The sequence below is a fragment of the Trachypithecus francoisi genome, unplaced genomic scaffold (genome assembly GCF_009764315.1).
Source record: "Trachypithecus francoisi isolate TF-2019V2 unplaced genomic scaffold, Tfra_2.0 Lachesis_group12, whole genome shotgun sequence".
Lineage (NCBI taxonomy): Eukaryota > Metazoa > Chordata > Mammalia > Primates > Cercopithecidae > Trachypithecus > Trachypithecus francoisi.
In genome coordinates, this window is record NW_022681457.1 from 87,873,594 (window position 1) to 87,893,206 (window position 19,613).

Sequence of the window (19,613 nt, forward strand, 5' to 3'; positions counted from 1 at the left end):
ATAGATTGGATGGGCAGATACATTAGGAGGTCTAATTGCTTCATCTACCTTTGGTTCTCACCTCTAGTAGAAGAGGGAGAATTGGGAAAGCAGAAGAGACAAGGATGCTGAAGAGCTGCAATCACTGGAGGGAGAAAAGTATTTAGGTTCCAATAACCAGGATGGTAGAGTATCAGGAACATGTGTATCTGGCAAAGCAGGGATGACTGGACTAGGATACTTTGATTACAGGAATAGTTGGAATTGATGATTATTTGGAAAAGCAACTATACTGGGAGCAGAAGTCGCTTATGTGGGTATGTGGTTGAGAGGGTGTATAAGTTATCTATTGCTGCATAACAAATTACCTGAAACTTCATGTTTTAAAAGAACATTTGCTGTCTCACAGCTTGTAGGTCAGGAATCCAGGCAGTTTCGCTGAGTCCTCTGGCTCAGGGTCCCTCATGGGGCTGTAGTCAAGGTGTTGGCTAATGCTACAGTTATTTTAAGGCATGTTTTCCAAGCTCACTGCATGTTTGTTGGCAGGACTCAGCTCCTCCCAGGTGACTGAACTAAAGGCTTCAGTTTTTCACTGATAGCTGGCCAGAGGCTGCCCTCTGTTTCTTGCCCTGGGAACCTCTCCATAGGGCAACTCACAACATGGCAGCCAGCTTCCATCAGAGTGAGATGAGCCAGAGAGAGTACCAGTCACAGTCTCTTGTAACCTAATTTTGGACATGACATCCCATCACTTTTGTGGGGAGTTAAAAGCAAGTCACTAGTGTCAGCCCACATTCAAGAAGAGGGGATTACACAAAGGTATGAATACCAGAGATGGGGATCACTAGGAGCTTTCTCCAACAGGAGAGTCTAGGGAGATGGCGTAGAAGAGTGAGAAAGGAACAGAGGGAGTAAAAGAAATTGGAGGTAGAAGAATCTGCTTATTGGAAATTTTCCAGAAAATAAGAAACAACTGGGGAGGTGGAAGAGCTGAACATCAGGAAGATTTTTAAGGGCAAGAATATTGAGTGGGGCACAACCTGGGCCACAGGAAGCGCTGAGGTGGAAGAATAGCTGGGGAGGTGGGAGAGCAGAGAGCACAAAAGGCTTGGAGGCAGGGATTGCAGAGGTAAGAGAGTCCTGCGGAGCTGGAGTAGCTGGAGAGCAGCAATGGCTGAAAGAAGGGCAGGCTGAGGACCAGGAGGGGCTGGGAGAGGCCAGTGAGAGCTGCAGGCATCTGGGCCCTTTCATGCCTTTGGCTTTGGGGCAGGTAAATTTGTAGGTTGGGGAGTGACTGCTTATCTGTGAAGGTGCCCCCAGCCCTGTGCCCAAAGGAGGCATCACTGGCACTCAGCTGATAACGGTGCTCAGATGTAATTCCAAGGGGTCCTGCCTGTGGCTTTGGGGCCCCTTCCTGTTCCTACTGCTCTTCCTCAGGGCATGTTGGAGTCTCTAGAAGCCAGTTTAGGAGGGGACAGCCCTTGCCAGAGCTAGGAAGCACCCGGAGAATAGAAAGTACACTTTCCTCCCAGGCTCCGCAGCCCCCTCCCAGCGGGCACGGCTTCTTCCCCATCCCCCTGCCCATGCCCCAGTCCTGCGCCAGCCTTTTCAAGTGCACCCATGCCATCAGGCACACTGGAACTGGGCCAGGTGCCAGTCAGACAGGCTGACATCACAGACAGGCACAGCTAGACTTGGAACCAGCCGAGCTCAGTGGGGCTGCAGAGCCACCTGTTCCCCTGAGATCAGCCAGGGCAGGGCTGATCTCTGCTGGGAGCAGGCAGTTGGCAAAGCACTAAATTCCCAAGAAATCTCATGAATGCCATGCACCCTGGTCTGCAGTCTCCCCAGGCAGCAAGGGACACTCAGCCCTTGCCCTCCTCTCTCCTGGCCCCAGTAACCTCTCTGTGTCTTCCCAGGGCAGGCATAGCATCCTACCCCTGGACCTGGTCTTAGGGATTCTGCTTTGCTCATGCAACAGTGTCCAGCCCAGGACCCTACAGCCCTGAGTGCTGATGCAGCTAAAGGGGGCTTGCAGACCACCTCCTCTGACTGCCCTTACTTTTTTCCCCCTCTGCAATTTGCACCCTGTTCCTTCCTCACAGTCATGAAGTAGAACATGTTTGAGGCAAAATCTTCCCCTGAAACAGGACATAAAAGAGGCCTCCATTGGTAGAAGCGAAAGGGGAGGCCCAGGACCCACTCATCTTTGCCCCAATGAGCAGCCGTCTCTCTCCCTCCACCCTCACAGTGGTTTCTGTGAGGCAGGGCAGCTGAGGGGTTAGGGTTAGGACTCTGGAGCCAGATGGCCTGAGTTTGAAGCCTGACTTTGCTACTTAGTGCCTGGGTAAACTTAGGCAAGTGACTTAGCTGTGCCTCAATCTTTTTATCTATAAAATGGAGCTCAGGATAGTACCTGCCTCCTGTGATCGCTGTGAAGAATCAACGAGTTAATGCAGGTAGAGCACTTAGAACAAAGCCTGAATGTGCTAACTTTTAATACATTTTAGAGAAAGAAAATCCATGTTTAAAGTCAGTTTGAAGACCACTCGTGCCATGGTCAGGGTTTCCAGGAAGCAGGCCTGAGTCTGCATTTCTGCTTTATCCCTCACCAGCTGTGTGTTTGGGGACCTTTGCTCCCAGGGCCTCCATTTCTATATCGGAGCACTGTGTAGTACTCGCTTTCTCTGAAGACTGTAGACCGAGTTCAAGGCCCCAGCCCCGTTGAGCAGGATATGCGGTGCTTGGTCCCTGATGTGCTTAGTAACAGTGTGTGCATCACCCCTTCCCTCGCGGCCCAGAAATCCAAGATCTCCACCTTCGAGAAGATGTGGGCCTTCATGAGCAGCAAGCCCTCGGCGCTGGTAAAGAACAACGAGGAGGGCATCCAGAGGGCCCTGACGGCCGACTACGCGCTGCTCATGGAGTCCACCACCATCGAGTATGTCACACAGAGGAACTGCAACCTCACCCAGATCGGGGGCCTCATTGACTCCAAGGGCTACGGCATCGGCACGCCCATGGGTGAGCAAGGGGCTGCGTGTGGGAGGGGCAGGGGTGTGGGCAGAGGAAGGGCTCCACCCTCGTGTCCACTCATGCTCCCTCTCGCAGCTCATTCCATGGGGCTGATAAAGGTGACATTTTCTTCTTCTCCCTTTTCTTTTCTTTTGTTTTTTTTAAGGCGGAGTTTCACTCTTGTTGCCCAGGCTGGAGTACAGTGGCATGACCTCGGTTCATTGCAACCTCCGCCTCCCAGGTTCAAGTGATTCTCCTGCCTCAGCCTCCCGAGTATCTGGGATTACAGGCATGCGTCACCATGCCTGGCTAATTTTGTATTTTTAGTAGAGACGGGATTTCTCCATGTTGGTCAGGCTGGTCTTGATCTCCCAACCTCAGGTGATCTGCCCGCCTTGGCCTCCCGAAGTGCTGGAATTACAGGTGTGAGCCACCGCGCCCGGACATAGGTGACATTTTCTCAGCCCAGAAGTAGAGGGATGGAGCTGCATGCCTTTTGAGGGTGGCCCTGACCTAAGCAATGAGAGCTGGGACAGACACAAGGTTCAGGGACAGTTCCCAGAGGCCGTTCCTGCCTTCCCTCTCCTGCCCCTGCTGATGTAGCTCAGGGGCACTGGGCCTTCAGGGAGCCCACAGGGACTGATACACAATGGGTACAACCTCCCTGCTCAAACAGGACATTTCCACCCACCCAGATACCATGTGTTGATTTAAAGAGGACTCACAGGGATAGGGCCCCCCTTTTAAGAGCTGATCCAGAGGGCTAGTGGTGGTGGCCTGACCAGGGTGTTGGCAGGGCCAAACACAGCATGGGCCACACGCCACTGATGACTAGGGGTCCCTTCTCCCTGCTCAGGCTCCCCATACCGGGACAAGATCACCATCGCCATCCTGCAGCTTCAGGAGGAGGACAAGCTGCACATCATGAAGGAGAAATGGTGGCGGGGCAGCGGGTGCCCTGAGGAGGAAAACAAAGAGGCCAGCGCCCTGGGGATCCAGAAGATCGGGGGCATCTTCATTGTCCTGGCCGCTGGGCTGGTCCTCTCTGTGCTGGTGGCTGTGGGCGAGTTTGTGTACAAGCTCCGCAAAACAGCAGAGAGAGAGCAGGTAAGCCTTAGAGCTTGGAGCCTGCATAGGACGGGGAAGGAGATTCACGCTGACTTCACCCCTCTATGTGCCAGGCACACAGTGGTGTCTCATCTCAACCTGACAACAGCTCACCCTGTATCCAGTGGGCCAGTAAGCCCTGCCACTCTACCTCTGTCCTGACCTAGCACTTTTTTCCATCGCTGTTGCCCCACCCCAGGCCAAGCCCCATCACCTCCTGCCTGGATTACGCCGCAGCCTTCAAACTGGCCTTCCAGCCTCCATGGTTCCCTAGCACCATCCACAATTCACACAGCAACCGGTGCCTTGTTTAAAACTTAATTCAAACCATATCTTTTTCCTGCATAAAACCCTCCAGGGTAATTGTTGAACGTGGGAGATGGTTGCATAGTGGTTCATTATACCGTTCTCTCTACCTTTGCATATATTTGGAAATTTCCATAATCAAAAGTTTAAAAAGGAAAAGTTAACAGGGTTGGCCCAAGCATATAGACAGTAGAACTAGGCTCAAGCCTTCTGATTAATTCAAGCATGGTTGGGCACTAGTTCTGGGTCCCAGTAGCAAATTAGAATCACAGGGAGAAAGTTTTCAAGTGCTAATGCTCTGGACTCACTCCCAGAGACTCTCTGTTTTAATTGGTCTGTGGTGTAGCCAGCATTGTGCTTTCACAAAAGCCTGCAGGGTGATTTAAATGTGTGCCTGAGTTGAGGGCCGCTGGGCTGGGGGAAGCACAACTCACAGAGAAGTTCAAGGAGATTGCAGTTAAATTATATATAGAGGTGCCCATTATAAACAAGCAACTTACATATCCGTAAAAAACAAAATAGAATCCTCTATAACCAGCAAGCCTTAGTCAACAAAGTGGAGGGGAAAAGATAATACTCGATGCTGGAATTTGCAAGGGTGGAAGGGAAGGGACACTGTCCAGCATTGCTGAGGGAAGTCTATGCAGGTACTTTTCTGGAAGGCAACTTCATGGTATGTTGAGTCTTCCACAGTATCCATACATTTTGGCCTATCAATTTCCACTTTTAGAAATGTACCATGTGTAAGTGGTCAAAGATAGACACGGTTTTATTTACAAGGAAATTTGCTGAAGTGTAAATTATAACATGAAAAGATGGGAGGGAGGGGTAAACACCTAAATGTCTAAGAACAGAGAATGGTTCTCTGTTGATCCCCTGCACACAAGTGACCTGGTGCTAGTGCCCTGGCCTCACTGGGTAAGTTGAGATATCAACAGCCCCCACTGCCTTCCATGCAAGCTGCAGGACAACCTCTGGAAGCCACCATCATCAGATACCTGTAGGAAATGCTGCGCTCCTGCTGTCCCTCTTGGCTATGTGCAGGAACCTAGGCCAGAAGGAGGTCACTGACACCCAACAGCCCTACAGGGACCTGCCTCCCAGTTTCCCACCTCAAGAAACATGTGCTAGACTTCCCTGAGTGAGAAGATACTGATTCTTCTCCTTAGTTGGAGCCCTTCCAGGAGAAAGTTTATCCATTCATTTGTCAAATGTTTCTTCAGTCCTGACCCTGGGCCAAAGCTAGTGCTTTGGTCAGGGCTCGGGAGTTGGGCTCATGGGGATGAAACTGGCTGATTCCTGCCCTCTGAGTCCAGTGAAGAAAAACGGCACAGGTAAACCAGAGCTCCTCAGATGTTAATGTGCATGCCATTTAGAACCTCAGTTTGCTCATGTATAAATGAGGTTAAGATGATGCCCCACCTACCTTAGTCTCCAAATAAGAATGTCAGGTTTTGTAGACTGCTGCACAAACTAGTTATCCTACAGGTGGCAGAGGGATGGGTGGGGTGAAGGTATGAGAAAGACGGGTAGCCTTAGCACAGACTCTGGGAGGAAGGGGCAGAACTGGCTGGAGTTACAGGGCCGGGCATCACTCTGTGCCCCTTTTCCGACCCCTCTCCTCCACCCTTCTGCAGCGTTCCTTCTGCAGCACCGTGGCTGATGAGATCCGTTTCTCCCTCACCTGCCAACGTCGAGTCAAGCACAAGCCGCAGCCTCCCATGATGGTCAAGACTGATGCCGTCATCAACATGCACACATTCAATGACCGCCGGCTTCCCGGCAAGGACAGCATGGCCTGCAGCACATCCTTAGCCCCTGTGTTCCCCTAGGCACAGCTGGGGTGGGGACCACAGGCCTGGGGGCTGGGCAGAGGAAAGCAAAGGAGATTGGAAGGAACGTCCCCTGTCCTCACACTGGGCTTGGGGACCAGAGCTGCCACCTGCCTGTTGGGCCAGAAGCCTCCTGCCCTTACCTGCCAGGAACCCAGCAGGCTCTCAGGCCAGCTGCTTGGGCATCATCCTCCTCAGATCTTCTGTGGGTTTCTAAAGCTGCCAGCCGAGATAGCCAAGGCCAAAGGAAGCACATGCCTCTCTCAGGCCAAACTCACCCGCCCCTCAACTCTCCTCCAGAGTCAGAAGTTTCTGCCATGGCCCTGCAGAGGCCACAGAAAATGGAAGACATCTCTTACGTTACCATTTCTTCCCCAAGAGCCCAGGCCTCCATCAGTTGACCATGAGGCCAGAGACACAAGCCTTTGGCACCTTAAGGAAGTTCCAACATGGCTGCCAATGGGAGTTCATGATGAGGGATGCCCATCCCATATGCCTGGGCAGAAGGAAGACTTCATCCCTCTGGGGCTGTTCACATGGTCCTGATCTTCTGGACTTGGCGCCACCCCTGGCAGCCCCTGTTTTGGCAGCGTTGAAGACAGAGTCACACAGGGGAAAAGAGGAGCTTGGGGTATGGGAGAGAAGAGAATGCACAAACAGAGGTCGCCATTTTGGATTCTTATGGACAATGACCCAGTGGTTCCTAATCCTCTAGGAGGTCTCTAAGAATATAAGTGGGGGAGTGGCCACAGAAAATTCTTCTCGGCTTTCTGGCCAGAGGAGAGAAGACCCCCTGAATCTCTAACAAAAGATGCCCAAAGACTCAGCCAATATTTGAAGCCCAGCAGAGGAAAAGCAGATTCCACGGAAGTCCCACCGGCTCTTGTGCCAATGGATCTCACCTTCCTGGTTAGCAAGTTGTTATCTAAACCCTGTTCGCATTTGGAAACCTGGGCTCTTTGCCATCTTCTCATCAACAACTCCCCATTCCTAGCTGGTTGACCTTGGCCTCCCTCTGTCTTTTTGAAAGAAAAGAGTTGATTGAAGTGAAAGTCAAGTTGCCCCTCCTCAAAAAGGAGTCAGTGTCCTACTACACAGGCTAACTTGGGGCTAGGTGGGGGAAATCAGAAGGGACCAAAAGAGCTTCTGGTCTCCTAGACTTACCAAATGTAGAGATGCTCCCCAGAAAAAGAAAGTTTCCAGGGACATAATATCATAGCTGGCAGAGGCCCCAAGGGTGGGGAGGAAGAAGCTGCCTCCTGGAGAATTAACCAAAGACCCCACACAGAGACACGAGGCCATCCTGGCCCCTTGTCTGTTGTCCAGAGCAACTGTGACCTTGTGGGGCTTGGGGAAGACAGCAGAGAAGTAGCAGCAGGTTGGGGACCAGCCAGGGGGTGGACCAGATGATCTATGAGTTCCAGCTTGCTGTGACAAATGCTCTAGAGGTCTGTGACCTTAAGAGTCTTGGAAAAGAATGAGACATAAAGGATTAGGAACAAAGTGTCCTTAAAGAGAACACGATGGGCCAGCAGGTTTGCCATGGCCAAGGATGGAGAGCAGGGTTTGAACAGTGCAGGGAGGTTCTGGGGATTCTGGATGAGAACTGGGGCACACCAGCCACTCCACTCCCACCTCTGTCCCGTGCTGCTTAGGAAGCCCAGTTAGGGAAGAGCTACATTTGGATCTCAAGGGCTTTCTCATCTGGGTGAAGGGTAATCTCTAGCAAAGCAGGAGACCACAATGGGCTCATGTGATAAACACTGTCCCTCTTGCAGACTGTGAACTGCAGGGCCAAACCAGCGGGTTCCCAAAATCCCAGCAGTTCTGGCTGGCTATGTACATTGAACGAGGGAGAGGAGGGCTAGACATACACCAAAGCCCCATGCATGTAATATTAGGAAAAGCCATGCTGTCATAAGCTTCAGGGTACTGAGGGCGTGTGCATGTGTGTCTGTGTCTTTGTGTTTGTATGTGTGAACTTCAGGGGCTGGGGCACAGGACAGATCTGGACATACAACATAGTCCAGGCCATGCAATAATAGGTGAATCCTTGGGGATCTGATGTGTGCATATGCGTGTGTATGTGTATCTGAGTGAGTTGGGGATGAGGGAGACAATCTGGGTGAGCAGCAAGGCCCCATATATGTAAAAACAGGAGAAGCCATGTCATGATGGGGCCCTGGTGAGTATGCATATGTAAGCATGCATGCACACGTGTGTGCATGCTGGTGTGTATGTGTGCATATGTACACTGAATGGCATAGGATGGAGGACAGGATCATACCTGCAGCTAGCCAAATATGCGTAAAATGAGAAACCATGTCACTAAGGGGTCCGTGTGCGAGTGCATGTGCACACGTGTACAGGGAGAGTTGTGTGACGTGGGTCAATGCGTGCTGTAGACAAGAAGTCATGTGTAGTTGAAGTTTCCGAGTGTATGCAGGACACACACATATGTTCCAGGTCACAGTGGAAGCAGAGACAGACAATCAGGAAGGCCAGGCACCAGGGTCTGTTTGCACTTCTGTCATGAGAGAGATCAATTGTCACAGAGAGTCACCAAGGTTGCATGGGCACACTTGCCAGGAGATGGGGGCGCAACCCTTCAGGGGCTCATGCTGCTGATGCCTTTGCTGTAGACATCATGTCCTGTTTGCAGGGAAAACTTTTTTTTTGTAATTCCCGGGTAACAGGATTCTAATGAAGGTATTTGCTAATTTGCTGTCAGCAAACACAATCATTAACCACCGTCTTATTTTGTCCAGTACAGTTTCATAGCACGTGCCTCATTCTTGCTCTTGTCTCACACATGTGTTGTGTGCGTGATGCTACATGAGCATGGTCTTCTGAGGCTATGCATATATGTGGATTGTGACAGGAGGAAGAAGTGGTAGGAATTTTTATAAAAGGAACAAAGAATAGTGGATAAATAGAGGCACAATTCAATTAGAGAAATCCCCCAAAAGGTACGACTGGTCTTTAGACTCCTGTGTGGAAGCAGGAGAGCACGCTGCCTCATTTCCTCTCCCATGCAAGCCTGGCGTCCTGAGGTTCAGGTGTTGTCGGTGTGGCTGATATTTGACTTCTGGTCAATGTCCTGCGTTTGTCCTACAGACCAGCCTAGTATTAAAAGTGCAGTGGGGACCACTGCAGCCCAAGCATGAGCTCTGTCTCTCCCGGGGGACTGAAAGTGATGCTACATCTGTGAGGGGAATGGAGTAGGAAGGTGTTTCCAGTGAGGCAGATCTTGTGCTTTTTTAAGTTTAGGTCTGTCCTGCCAGTGGGCATGGAGCTGAGCTGGGGCAGGTGCATACGTGTGTGTGTATGTGTGTGTATGCACGTGTAGTGTGTCTGCACACACAGGCACTGAGAGGTGATGGGAAACATGAAAACTTATTTGGATGGAGCAGAAGATGGAACCTGCCTGAGTAGATACTGGACTGCCCCTACATGGTGCCACATGCCAGCCCTGAACAGAAGAATGTCCCCACCTCATCCCCAAATGCCAGTGCCTCCTCTCCACCTGCTCAAGCTGGCCAAGTTGAGGGGCAGTGGTAAGAAGACACCCACCCCACCACCCCTGCTGAGGCCCTGGGGCTTAAGGACAGTGAGCCCTCCCGATCACCCTCCACGTGTCCTGCTGCTGGTTTCTCTGCTCTGGACAGAAGAAAATCCTGAGAGCGTTGTCAATGTTCAGGTGGCCCCATGCTGCAAGAGTCTCTCGAGAGGGGAGATGCCACCTTGGCCAATATGCTGGACTTTGAGTGTCTGAGGGGTAAGAGGGCCACCCCCTCCTCACAGCCAAGACTTTGTCTAAGCTGGAAGCACAATCTGGCTCCACCCCCAATCCCTGCCATGCCCCAGGCCCTGGTAAATGGGAATCCCGGCCCAGGCCAGGGGAAAGGGCCAAACGGGTTAGAAGCTGCTCCTTCTCCACCAGGTGTGCGCTCACCAAGAACAATCAAAAGCTCCCTTTCTGCCTACTTTTCCAGGGATAGTGGGTCTGAGTGGTGGGTCACAGCTTCCACTTCATCACTCAGCTTGAAGTTGGTCCCTCCCTGACCCACTCCCAGCTACATGCACAAACATCTGAAAGTAGGCTGGCCTCTGTGGCTCACATCTGGAATGTTCCTGTGTGGATACCCATCGGCAAAGGGGCTAGAGGTTTGAACAAACAGCTGCACGGACTTGTCATCTGGGATGGGCCCAGCCCCATGGACGGATACAAGAAATAAGCCCAACTCTGTGGGCAGGTCTCTGGATTAGACACATCTGGAAGTTGCAGGTCAGGTGGACACATCTGGAAGGGGCCCTGCTGCTGGCCGCCATGGAAGGGCCGTGCCCTCTGTCCCCATGGCAGTTTAAATCTAGCCCTCCCTTCAGTCCTGAGTTTGCCCTGGAGTTAAAATTTCCGAGCTGAGGTCGTACATGAAGTCACAAAACTTTTAGGTAGAAGGTTAACGTTCTGTACAATATATATATGAATGTAAAATGTATATATATACTGTATATATATATATATATGCACAGTGTATATATGACCTGTAGCCCATGTGTATACAACCCTTTCTTGCACGTCTGCACACAGAGTGTACATAACCCAGCCAGCATGGGTGGGGACCAGGTGAGAGATGGGGGCTGCAGCAGCAAAGTCTGGGACAGAGGTCTCAGAGAGCCCCTTGGGGTGAGGAAGGCCCTCCACACATCAGAGCTGCAGACCCTGAAGAAGAAGGCAGAGCTACATGGTGCTGCCAGGTGAGTCCTGCACCTCCAGGGCCTCCTGTGGGAGGGGCAGGATTGGCCAACGGACCTCATCTCCATCCAAGCCTGTCTGAGGCAGGACAGCTGGGTGTGTCTGAGAAGCAATGTCATGCTAGTACTCAGCCCCTGTGCCAATATTACATTCTAGTTCCGGGGCAATTCATCAGGAGCAGAAGGGATGGGAAAGAGCAGACCACTCCCCAGGCCCGTTCTCACACCTGCCTGCAGAATCGCAGGTAGGTTTCAGGCTCCACCCAGGATACCTTAGAAGGTGGGGCTAGTCTCGGCAGCAAAAACATCTGCCTCTGGTTCTCACCCACATGCAGAAGCAGTCACAACTTGCACACAACACAGCTCACAGCTAGGGAAAGCACCTGTTAAAGAGAATGCCCCCAGGGCATGGCCAGCATGCCGATACAGTGTTCCCATGCCCCTGTTATTGATCCTGTCCTCCTGCCTTCTAGGACAGTGGACCTCACATCACCTCCCAAATTGTCTCCATTTTATGAATCGAAACTCTGAGGCCTCCAGACATGAAGAAGCAGCCATAGATTCAGTCAAATGCCAGCCAAGGGTTTGCCTCGCCTCAGACAACCTCCCCAGCCCCATTTGACCCAGAGAGCAGCTGCCAGGGAGTGACCTCAGAGCCAGAGAGGTGAAAGATGAGAGGCAAGAAGGTAGCTCCTAACCTAGCACGGCCCAGACTCCATCTGTCTGCCCTTCTCTCCCCTGCAGCATCCTGGCAGGGCAGCTGGCAGAGTGCCCCCTCCCCAGGAGGCTGCACACCTCTGTCCCTGGCTCACCCAGATCGGTCTGTTCTCTGCAGTTCCTTTCCTTTAGCCTCTTTTGCAGGTCTGAGCATCTCTGGAGCATGCAGGGGAGGAAATATCTGAAGTGAGCTTCCGTGCAGTCAGCAGCCTGCCCCAGCTTCAGCCTCAGGCATCAGGCTGGTCTGCACTGAACTCTGGGTCTGCCTCTGGGGCCCTGACCAAGCACGCCTGACTCCAGCCGCATGAGGAGCATCCCGTCTTGGTTCCATAGGAATCATGGGCCCTCTTACCACTGTGCGTCAAGCCCCCCCATCCCATCTCTGCCTGGGCCGACTTCCTGGTTGAGCCTCCCATGGTAGGGGCCTCAGTTCCCAGGCTCTGGGCTGAGCGTCCAGGCAGCACCATGGGCCTCTGAGACCCTAGACTTGTCCCACCACCCAGACCAGAGTGCCTGGAAGCCCCCCACTCCCACTCAACATGGTTCCCATACACTGGTCTCTGGGCCATTCAGGGGATGCCCTTTGTGGACATGCAGAATTTCTATGAATATAGTTTTTTGTAAACATTTTGTAACAATTTGGGTTTCATAGTAACTGTGTTACTTGCCAATCATTCTAGGCTGATGTAAATAAATTTCCAAACAAATCCGATTATTTTCCTTTTTAAGACACTGTGATATATCAAAGTGCACAGTTTGCTGTATGAAGTAATATGGTTTTAAATTTTAAATAAAATGTTTCTAGAAAACAGGGCTCCCTTGAGATGTGTTTTCTGTTTCTCTTCTCTCCTTAGAACCAGAAGGTGCTGGACGATGAACTTTTGTCATCTTCCCGCAGGGATGACTGTGTCCCAGGCAAGAGACACTGGTGCCCCGCAGGCGGGTGGCTCCGGCCAGGCTCCTGGTTCAGACATTGAGGATGTAGGGTCTGTCCTTGGGACTGTCTGACCTCTGTCTTCCCTTCCCTTGGCAACACCCCTCCCCAACTCATCTCCATGCACACACACCCTTGGGAGTTGCCACATACTCACTCATGTGGCCCCGTCCCTTTGGTCATAGCTGGTGAGGTCGGGTGGACACCTTATCCCAGCTTGGCCAGAGTCTCGCCTGAGCTTTTTCAGACTGGAAATGAGAAAGCTCTATGTCAGCTGCCCTCTGGAGATGGAAACTGTTCATACAATCAGAGTTCAGGGCAGGGCGTTTCCAGCAGGAAGGGATTCAGTATGGAGGTTTATAAAAACCAGTGGAAGAGATGAGGGAGCCTGGCCAACTTGGGCCTCCAGGAATGGCTCTCAGAATAATACAGAACTGACCCACTAGTGCATGACCACCTCTGAGCTGGGAGGGAAAGACACACCCCAGAGCTGCAACCCAGTGTCCAGGAAGTCCATCAAGACACTGGGGCCACCCTGCATCATGGTGCTCCTCGGCACCCAAGAAGTTAGAGATGAGTCGTGGACTGAAGCTGCTGAAAAATCTCATGTTCCCATGACAGAAACAGCCCAAAGGGGAGTGGGAAGGTGGCCTCCGCCTCACCTCTGCCTCCAACTCTCATGCAAACAGACTGAACTGGTAGAGACCCTTTCTAACCAGAACCCTCCATGTTATCCTGTGACATCATCTTAAAAATAGCTCATGGTTATTGAGCACTTTCCATGTGGCAGGTGCTAGGCTAAGCTCCTAACACATATGATCTATTTTGAATGAGAGATGTCCCTCAGACCCTGACACATCTCAGACCCTGACTCTGCACGACATTTCAGTCCAAATGTCCACCACCCTTGACACAGGATTAAGTATCCCAGGCCTAATTACCAGGAAAGTGGCTATGATTGCACCGGCTTGGGTCAAGTGGCCACTTGTGGTCCAGTTAGCTGTGGCCCAAGGGAGAAAGAGGTCACGTAATAACAATTATGGGACCCAGGATCACTGCTTTAGGAGAGTTGAGAAAACTGGAGTAGTCAAAAAAAAAAAGACAACATGGGTTGGCAGGTCTCCTAAAATATGCACCTCCCCTTCCATCAGCTGACAAGTGCCAGGGAAGCCAAGCCATGGCCCCAGCAGCAATCTCTGCAGAATGGAGAGGAACTCGGGACCCAGTAGGCCACAGTATCTGGGAGCTCTGGTCTAACCTGGAGCCACAGCCCAGAAGGAGACTTTGGTCTGAGCCAGGTAGGAGGTAAGGAAAGGCCCTGGGTTGCAGGTGTGAGCCATTGATAGGCATGGTCAGGACCATCCCTGGAGAGGAGCACCCTGCAGATCAGGGTAGGCTCCAGGTCCAGCAAGGAGTGGGGGGATATAGACAAGAGACCTGGTAGAAATGAGGCCCACAGTGGGGGTGAAAGAATAGGTAGAGCACCCATCCATCGATCCATCCATCCATCCATCCATCCATCCATCCATCTATCCATCCATCCACCCACCGATCCACCCATCCATCCATCCACCCATCCATCCATCCATCCACCCACCCACCCATCCATCCATCCACCCATCCATCCATCCATCCACCCACCCACCCATCCATCCGTCCATCCATCCATCCACCCATCCACCCATTCATCCATCCACCCACCCATCCACCCATCCATCCATCCACCCACCCATCCATCCACCCACCCATCCATCCATCCACCCACCCATCCATCCATCCATCCATCCACCCATCCACCCGTCCACCCACCCATCCATCCATCCATCCATCCACCCATCCACCCATCCATCCACCCACCCATCCATCCATCCACCCATCCATCCATCCATCTACCAACCCATCCATCCACCCATCCATCCATCGATTCACCCATCCGTCCATCCACCCATCCACCAACCCATCCATCCATCCATCCACCCAGCCATCCATCCACCCATCCATCCATCCATCCATCCACCCACCCAACCATCCACCCACCCATTGATCCACCCATCCATCCACCCATCCACCCATTTATCCATCCATTCATCCACCCACCCATACATCTACCCATCCATCCACCCACCCATCCATCCATCCACCCATCCATCCTTCCACCCATTCATCCATTTATCCATCCACCCACCCATCGATCCAGCCATCCATCCATCCACCCATCAATCCATCCACCCATCATCCATCCATCCATCCATCCATCCATCCATCCATTCACAGACTTAACTAAATATTTTATGTATGAGTCCCAGCTCTACCAGCTACTAGCTGTCTAACTTTGAAGAAGTGACTTCACATCCTTGAGCCTGTTTCCTCATCTATAAAATGCATGAGTGTGAAAGCTGCCCCCTCATGAAGTGCTTGTGGGGATTAAATGAGAAAAAGCACATTACGCTGCGTGTTTAGCACAGGGCAGGCACATCATAAGCCAACAATAAATGACAGCTATTTTCATTAAGAAAAAGGAGAGAGATGGGGAGAAGAAAAATTAGGAGCTACTATGGACTGAGTCCTCTCTGGAGAGACAGGGGGACTCCTCCCTCCAGGGCTAACCCTAACTCAGAAGCCTATCTGTGATACCCTCGGCTCTGGACGGGGGCCGGCCAGGCCTCTCAGATTACTGACTCCTGCAAAAATGGGTGCAGGAGCAGTGATACCGCTGTCCTGGCTCAGGCCCCTGTTTCTATAACCTCAGCCATTTCTGTCCCAGCCTCTCCTTGGCCAATGCCTTGTGCTCCTCCCGTCTCCAGGATATACATGGGCTCGTAGTTCTAGTGCACCAGTCCCCAGGAGCAAGACATTCAAGGAGGCTCCTCAGTCAGGAATTGCTGTGGCAAGAAACAGACACCTACTCAAACTCACTGGGGCAAAAAGGGGGCTTCATGATAAGGGATCTGACGGAAGATAGTCAAGTCTCTCTCCCTCTATCTTTCTCCCTCTCTCTCTTTCTATCTCCATTCCCTTCCTCCCCCCTCCACTTCCTTGCTCAAGGCAGGACATGGCCACCCCCATCTTGGTTCAGGTCCCCCCAGCTTCAGGGCCCATGTCAGTGAAAATGTCCCAATTCCAAACCATCTACCCGCTCCTTCAGCAGAGAGAGCTGGATGGTGAAGTTCTCGGAGAACAGGTATATCTGACGAATTGCTCTAGACCTACACTTCTGAAAATGCCCTGAGGATCTTGTTCAAATGAAGGCTGGAGTCCAGTCGTCTGGGACAGACTTGGGTGTCTGCACTGCCCACAGCTTGCAGGGCCTACCGGGCTTTTGGCATGCTGCCGGCACAGCAAGTGGCCCGGCTGTGGTGGGATGGTACGGAGAGGGGGGGGTCACTGAATATAACACGGACCTCGGAACCCTCCTGCTGCATGCTCTGAAGGCACAAGTCCCACTCACCCCATTCAAGAGCGTCATAGAAATGAACCCTCCCTTGAGCCCTTAATTCTCCATCTGAAATGTTGATTAACTGAGCATCCCACTTCATTCCCATATTTTCCTGTCTCATCTAGCCCCAGAATCTCTATGCTGGCAGGAATGCCCCAAGTCCCTCAGGATTCAAGTTCACTCAGGACCCCTCTGCTAGGACTGATGGGCAAGCCTCCCCAAGCAGTAGGATCAGGGACTCTGGAGTCCAGCTTCCTGGGTTCTGCTTCTTGCTCTGTGTCTTCTTTTCTCCCACACCTTTTTTTGAGATGGGGTCTCACTCTGTGGCCCAGGCTGGAGTGCAGTGGCACAATCATAGCTCCCTGCAGCCTCGATCTCCTGGGCTCAGTGATCCTCCCACCTCAGACTCCCAAGTAGCTGGGACCACAGGTGCTCACCACCATACCTCGCTGTCTTCTTTAAGCTTCAGAATGGGGAGACTAACACCCACCTCAGAGGAGGGTTATAGGGACTTGAGATTGTCCATGCCAGGCACGCAGTCTAGCTCAGCCAACGTTAGCTATTACTATGCAGGGAAAGTAAATAATGACTTGACCCCTCCCCAATATGCCAAGGGTGAAACTAGCCCAGGCACGGAGGAATCAGGAAGCAAAGGTAGTCAAATACTCAGCTTTAAGTGCAAAGGTGTTGGTCCCAGTCTAAGACCCAAAACATCTGGAAGTTTCCCCTGAACTACCTCTCAAATTAGGCCAAAGATTCCACAGGCTGGGAGGGAACTGGGGAGGGACCACCAGACAGAGATGGAGTCCACTGTGGAGGCCTCCCAGGTTCTGCCAGAACATGCAGGTTCAGTTGCCAGTCCCAGGGAGCCGTGGGGAATGGACCCACCGTCTCTGCCTGCATGAGTCCAGTACAAAGCCTAGAGAGGTGCCTCTCTAGATGTCTAGCTTAGTGGCTTCAAAATGGCACTTGCCTTAGCATCCAGGTGACTCCCACTGGCCATCTTGCATGAGTCAGGACCATCTTTGTCCTGAGAACTTGCTCAGTTCCCATTCTCCCCACCCCATGCAGCCAAGCCCTCTTTCAGTGAATCAGGAAATCAGGACTCTGCCCCAAACACTTAGAGGAAAGGAGGTGCTATGGCAGGGAACCCCTGACCCTAGTCAAGTGCAACTGGACTAGAAATTTTCCTCTGAGCTGGGGAAACAGCACCCATGCCATTATTTTATTCATTACTATTATTACTGTCATTAGTTGTGCTTCCAAGGCAGTCATTGCAGAACCCTGGTGGCTTGGAGGTGAGAGGACAAAATATTTCTGAAGCACACTCTGATATGGTTATTTTTTTGTTCTGTAGGTCTGAGAGAGTCCCATCTCATAATGTCCCCCTTTCTTTGGCCTTGGTCATCTCACCCTGCTCAAGGAACAGGGATCTGACACCTGTGGAGATGGCTCCCACCTCCCACAGATCCCCCATCTCCTCCTAGGTCTGGGACCTACCCTCTCCCCAGCCATCCCCAGTGACAAGGGCCTCCTGTCACTCATGGAGATGCCCAGACAGGAGACAGGGACTAAGAATAGGGGGCAAATTCTAAGGTCCCTCTACCATCTTAATTTAAGCAGATGGCCTTGGACCATTCACAAGCCTCAGTTTACTCACCTGTGCATTGGAAGTGCCCATTTTGACTGTAACAGAGAGCTCACATGAGAATTTTTAAAATGACATGTGAAAGCATGTGTTAAGTGTGAGGCATTGGGCTGTTTGTGAGGGTCCTTCACTCTTCAGTCAGTTCTCCCCTCTCTCCCTTCTTACCACCCTGCCACCCAGGTCCATCTGGAGCAAGCCAAGGAGCAGCAGGAGGTCAGGGCTGGAGTGCCCCAGGGGCTGCAGGCCCCTATTCCAAGAACCAGGCTGGGCCAGGGTACACGGCTCCCTTGGAGCCTTGATGGCACTTCCTTGGGAAACAGAAGCTGAGTGTTTAAGAAGCATCTGTCATTATGGAAACAAAGTTGCCAGGCCATTTTTTCTTTTACTATTTTTACTGCGGTTTCATTATCTTATGCAAATCAGGCCACTGATGAAGCCTTTCTGCAGGGTGGCCCATGCTGGGACCGGCTCTACCAAGGGGATTTATTGCCTGCCTCGGCCTCCAGAAAGGATCTGAGATGAGGAGGCCCCACGGAGAGGAATTCCGGAGCAGCCACCGTACCTGCAACACCCGGCTTCCCACCAGACAAGCCTCTAGCTCCTGCCTCCATCCCAGGAGTGCCCTGGCCCATTATCTGCAAAGGCCTGAATGTCAGCCCAGCTTGGCTCAGGCCTCTGTCCCTGATTCCCCAATAGCCGGAGCCCCTTGAAGACTAAGTTGCCAGTACCCAACAGGATACAAAGGAAAAGATGGGAAGCAAAATATGTTAGTAACTTAATTTGCATCATGCCCATAGTGCTAGGAGAAAAGTATGATATTATCCCCTTAGTTTGAGATCCCCTGGAAGAGGCCCCTGAGACAAGGGCTTGAATACAAGATGAAGACAGGGGAATAGGGATGTGAGATGCCAAAGGGAAGCCAGCTTATGAAGGGTACAACATCAAGCTAGCCAACCCTGTGGGCAGCTGGAACTTAACTCCATGAAGAACTCTGGGAGCCAGCATAGAACATGCAACTCAAGAATCTCCCACTGAAGGAGCGAGGGAGCTGGGGTGTGTATATACCAAGTATATACCAAGTCCTATCAATCTTTGGTTTAGGGCTGGTCCCCCAGAGACGGCCAATCCCAGGTACTTCTGGCATGCCACAAGGGGGCAAGGTGGACTCTGGGCCAGGACAAAGCCTCAGGCAGAGCATTGCCCGTGTTGGCAGTGGGAAGTCAGGCAGCTTGCACAGAAGGGGTAAGAGCAAGACACTGACAGCATCTGCTACTGCCCCATGTCACAGATGAAGAAACTAAGGCTCAGAGAGGCCAAATAACTTGCCCAAGGTCCAGGGAGTATGTGGCAGGGTAGAGTCTAACCCAGGGTTCTCTGCTTCCCGGGTTCTAAAAGCCAATAGTGCCTCACTGGACCTTGGGTAAGCTCAGGCTCCCAGGGTCCCTGCCCAGATCCCCACCTGACCCCAGAGCCCCCTACACTCCTTCCTGCAGCTCTGGCCTTGCTGACAGCCCCTACAATCTCTTCCTGCTCCAGACTGCCTCCCAGATCATCTCCTCCCAGCGTGAAGTGTGTTGGCAAAGCACACCCTCTTCCCGGTGAGTTCAGCAGCTTGCAGAAGTGGAGAGGTTTTTCTTCAGGAGGGTGTAGGCCTCCGTTCTGTCTGTCTAGCCCAAAGACTTACTTGCAGTTTGCTGTGAGGACCAGCTTCCCCTCCTTCCCCCTAATTCAACCTCAGATCACTAAGAATTCTCTAAACTCCAATAACACACCCTCTGGGACAGAGCCAAGCATTTCATGAGAGCCTTCTAAGCACTGTGCCCTGTGCAGGCGCTCTCCTCTCTATAGGGAGATTTAATCCAGCGCCATATTTCCCAGGAGCTG

The 19,613-nt window shown here is 52.0% G+C and overlaps 1 protein-coding gene across 1 annotated transcript in view; it reads left to right on the forward strand.

Moving 5' to 3' along the window:
* The window catches only part of GRIK3 (glutamate ionotropic receptor kainate type subunit 3), a 238,139-nt gene extending 225,617 nt beyond the window's left edge, over positions 1-12,522 (forward strand). Inside the window, exons 14-16 of the mRNA XM_033227086.1 lie at positions 2,781-3,003; positions 3,851-4,101; positions 6,045-12,522. Coding sequence (XP_033082977.1) covers positions 2,781-3,003; positions 3,851-4,101; positions 6,045-6,239 — 669 coding nt within the window. The 3' untranslated portion in view covers positions 6,240-12,522. The remainder of the gene's footprint in view (positions 1-2,780; positions 3,004-3,850; positions 4,102-6,044) is intronic.
* The last annotated feature ends 7,091 nt before the right edge of the window (positions 12,523-19,613 follow it).